Source organism: Melanerpes formicivorus, unplaced genomic scaffold, assembly GCF_026170545.1.
Source record: "Melanerpes formicivorus ecotype bairdi unplaced genomic scaffold, bMelFor1.0.p_v2 SCAF_2261, whole genome shotgun sequence".
In the NCBI taxonomy this organism is placed as follows: Eukaryota; Metazoa; Chordata; class Aves; order Piciformes; family Picidae; genus Melanerpes; species Melanerpes formicivorus.
Genome location: NW_027144612.1, coordinates 18428 through 23185, shown reverse-complemented (window position 1 = coordinate 23185; position 4758 = coordinate 18428). Strand labels below are relative to the sequence as shown.

General features: G+C 39.7%; 1 protein-coding gene across 1 annotated transcript; it reads left to right on the top strand.

Annotated features, from left to right (window-relative positions):
- Positions 1-322: 322 nt before the first annotated feature.
- LOC137461460 (protein FAM83B-like) lies at positions 323-3591 on the top strand. The gene is given in 2 exon segments (XM_068171189.1): positions 323-792; positions 794-3591. Coding segments are annotated over 2 exon segments (1995 nt in total). The 5' UTR covers positions 323-348; the 3' UTR covers positions 2345-3591.
- Positions 3592-4758: the final 1167 nt, after the last annotated feature.

The window sequence follows — 4758 nt, the reverse complement described above, 5'->3', positions numbered from 1 at the left end:
ATCTCAGCACAGGAATAAGGTAGGGAAGAATTCTAAGGCTCATTTTGACTGCCTCCAGAAGTTAGATCAGATGGCAAATTGGATTTGGTGCTAGGTCTTTCCCTTTAGGTTTTACCCCAACAATGTTTTCATTAGTTTCGCTCACTCTCGAAATCAAGCATTTTACAGCAGGTTGGAGCAGCCTGTATCTCAGCACAGGAATAAGGTAGGGAAGAATTCTAAGGATCATTTTGACTGCCTCCAGAAGTTAGATCAGATGGCAAATTGGATTTGGTGCTAGGTCTTTCCCTTTAGGTTTTACCCCAACAATGTTTTCATAATAAACAACCATTTCATCCAGGTTTTAATATGCAAAATCCAATCCAGCAGTATCAGCCTAGTGAAAAAAATGAGCACTGGAAGAGACATAGTTATGCTGGAGAGAAGCCAGAAAGGACACCTTATCTGTTGCTCAACAGAGCTATTAATAGAGCCAACAATCCATCAAATACTTGGAATATGCCATCTGATAGCCTTAGTATTGTTTCTTCATTACGAGGGGGATACACAAATAACTACAATACACCCCAGCAAAGTTTTGCTGATCAGTTCTCACGACCAAAGGTAAATCTTGCAGAAAGAAATTCCATTGTCCGGAGATCTTTTAACGGGACAGATAATCACATCCGCCATCTGCAGCAAAGGATGCCAACCCTCGAGCACACAACAAAGTCATTCCTACGTAACTGGAGGATTAAGTCATATTTGAATGATCAGTCAGATTGTCCAGCAGAGTCTAATGGGTCAGCCTTGGGGGGACAGGTATGATAGCTATGACACAGCTGAAAACATTAAAGCTCATGTGCTGTATTCTCATTCTCGCTTACGATCATCATTGGTGTTTCAGCCAACTTTACCTGAACAGCAGGAAGTAAGCAGCTGTGCTAGTTCTTCAAATTCAACTATAATTGGGTCAGAGGGAAGTGCAACACCTAAAGGGACATCTAATCATGCTTCAAGCGTGGAAAATAGAACAGATAATATATTAGTGGAACTTAGCACAGATGTCGCACCTAAATCAGATGAGCCAAAAAACCACAGAGTTCAAACTGCAGACAATACAAAGCCCAGTGTCAATTCAAATGCAGTGGGCAATGCATCTCTCTACTTGTACACAACACTGTCTACAGACAAGTATGCAGAAAATTTGAAGAACCTTCAAAATGAAAATATGCTAAAAAGGAGAAGTTTTCCCATGTTTAATTCAAAGTCCATATTAGACTCTGGTGCCAACAAACATGCATCCAGTTATGTTTACAGCACATTGACTAGGCACAGACTTAAGGAGCCAGTTAGCCCCAAAATTCCAGAAGACACACTGAAGAGCTCTAAAAGTTTACACAGTGTGACCAACCACTTGACTCAAGAGGGAAAGAACCTCAAAGGAGAACTGAAGAGCCCAACTGCTAGCAAGGCAATCTCTTTGGCTGCTCTCACTGAAACTAACAAAGAGGAGACTTGTAAGGATTGCACTTCAAAGAAAGAAAGTAAGAGTTCCCCAAGTTTTCTAAAGAAAGGATCCCAGAAATTGCGGTCACTTCTTAACCTCACACCAGACAAGAAGGAAAGTTTGTCAAAAAACAAAGGTCCTGCCTTTTACAGAATGTGTAGTAGTTCTGACACATTGGTTTCTGAAGAGGAGAATCAGAAACCAAAGATTTCTGAGAATAAGACAGATTCTTCCCCAAGGAGAAAGAGAAACACATCAACAAATTCTCAAGGTAGCTTGAACAAAAGTAAAGAAGATGTAACCAGCAGCCCAACAAAGTCTCCAAAGTCTCTAAAGTCACCAAAACCTCAAAAACCTCCATCTGATGAAAGCAGTCAAAAGTGTCCTCTCTTGTGCCCCCTTGACAGTACGTTCATAGAAACTGCAGGAGATGCATCTACCCCAAGATTTAACACAGAACAGATCCAGTATCAAGATGTAAAGGAAATCACCTCCAATACTACTCCTGAAAGTCCCCCTGTTTCTGCTCTTCAAAGGGCAAGTTCAGTGACACCACAGCTGGCAAGCTCCAAACGCCAAGAGGAGCTAAGACCTCGTTTGAGTGAAAGACGTGTTTATAGCCGCTTTGAGCCCTTCTGCAAGATGGAAAATACCAGCCAACCTGCAGGAAATGCACCCAACAGCAATTCACATCTCTCAGATATCAAAAGCAAGACCTTAGGAAATAATAGTTATGGCAGGAGTAATCACATGGTCAGCTACAACTCAACTGCTTACCATCCATTGCAGCCTAATGAAAATAAGCTGAGAGGGTTTATGCAAAAGTTTGGGAACCTCCTACACAAAAGCAAGTAAAACTATTTGATTATGCTGAAGTACAGAAGGAATAGTGAAGCTGGGCTTAATCCTAACTGGACAAGACTGACTGGCCACTTTTGTAGAGCTTTCTTGGGTTTCTTCTCAGGTCTAGGACATTAGAATGAATGTACATGTTTTTACATAATTATCCTAGAATTATTATATGTAAATCATTACAGAAATTCTGTGTCCAGAAGATATCTCAAGGAAGTTGTTCATAGTGTTCATGTTGTAAGATTAATTTTATAAATTTTCTTTGTGAAGAAGGTATGTACTAGCATATTGTAAGTGTTGGGGGAAAAAAGATGGAGCATGGTTTTAAATTTAAAAGAAAACTGTTTCCAAAGATTTGCCCATTAAAAATAGGATAGCACTAGGAATAGTGGCTTACATTTTTTCAGCATTTATACATATTTTCAAATGATAAACACAAATGTTAGTGCTTTGCATGTTTCTTAACCTGATTTTTTTAAATCCTCTTCTAGGCTTCATCTTGTTAGTAATTTACCCCAAAGCATCTATCGAACTGTTTGGGCAGCAGATGGATCTATCTAACTTTATTGAATTTTCCATGTAATATGATCTTTTTTCTGAGATATTTGGCACACAGATAGTAAAGTGACCTTAATCTGAGATTTCATAGACTCGTTTACATGGTTAAACTAGTATGAATGTAGAATAAATGTCGGAAAAAACCCAAACCTATTTATAAAAAGGTGCCTTGAACATAACTTACAACATGCCAGTATTGTGTAATGTGTTATAAAAATTGCTTTTTGTTATGTTTTTCTATTTGGTCTTTCAAAATAATGTATCAATGTATCTTTAGACATCCATTTCTCAGGTAAGTTTTTGAATTTCACATGCAACAGTCTATTTTAAATGTTGCCAGATATATTTGCAACTTTGGCTTTTATAACCTGTTTTTTAAAAAATAAGATTGCAAATGCTTAGAGTAAGCATATGAGGGAGTTTGCAAGCTCAGCCCTGCAATGTTGCCTAATGTCAGGATGAATGTTACAAGGCCAGGAGCAATGAGACATCTAAAACTGGAATTTATAAAAGTCACTGCATGAAACAGTAAGGTATCTCTCCTAAGACAAAAAGTGTGTCAGTGAAGAATGATAATAGCAAGTGGGAGGTGGTGGAGTCACCATCATTGGAGGTCTTCAGGAGGAGACTTGATGGGTGCTTGGTGCCATGGTTTAGTTGTTTAGGTGGGTTGGATTGGTTGATGGGTTGGACACGATGATCTTGAAGGTCTCTTCCAACCTGGTCTATTCTATTCTATTCTATTCTATTCTATTAGTTTCGCTCACTCTCGAAATCAAGCATTTTACAGCAGGTTGGAGCAGCCTGTATCTCAGCACAGGAATAAGGTAGGGAAGAATTCTAAGGCTCATTTTGACTGCCTCCAGAAGTTAGATCAGATGGCAAATTGGATTTGGTGCTAGGTCTTTCCCTTTAGGTTTTACCCCAACAATGTTTTCATTAGTTTCGCTCACTCTCGAAATCAAGCATTTTACAGCAGGTTGGAGCAGCCTGTATCTCAGCACAGGAATAAGGTAGGGAAGAATTCTAAGGCTCATTTTGACTGCCTCCAGAAGTTAGATCAGATGGCAAATTGGATTTGGTGCTAGGTCTTTCCCTTTAGGTTTTACCCCAACAATGTTTTCATTAGTTTCGCTCACTCTCGAAATCAAGCATTTTACAGCAGGTTGGAGCAGCCTGTATCTCAGCACAGGAATAAGGTAGGGAAGAATTCTAAGGATCATTTTGACTGCCTCCAGAAGTTAGATCAGATGGCAAATTGGATTTGGTGCTAGGTCTTTCCCTTTAGGTTTTACCCCAACAATGTTTTCATTAGTTTCGCTCACTCTCGAAATCAAGCATTTTACAGCAGGTTGGAGCAGCCTGTATCTCAGCACAGGAATAAGGTAGGGAAGAATTCTAAGGATCATTTTGACTGCCTCCAGAAGTTAGATCAGATGGCAAATTGGATTTGGTGCTAGGTCTTTCCCTTTAGGTTTTACCCCAACAATGTTTTCATTAGTTTCGCTCACTCTCGAAATCAAGCATTTTACAGCAGGTTGGAGCAGCCTGTATCTCAGCACAGGAATAAGGTAGGGAAGAATTCTAAGGATCATTTTGACTGCCTCCAGAAGTTAGATCAGATGGCAAATTGGATTTGGTGCTAGGTCTTTCCCTTTAGGTTTTACCCCAACAATGTTTTCATTAGTTTCGCTCACTCTCGAAATCAAGCATTTTACAGCAGGTTGGAGCAGCCTGTATCTCAGCACAGGAATAAGGTAGGGAAGAATTCAAAGGCTCATTTTGACTGCCTCCAGAAGTTAGATCAGATGGCAAATTGGATTTGGTGCTAGGTCTTTCCCTTTAGGTTTTACCCCAAC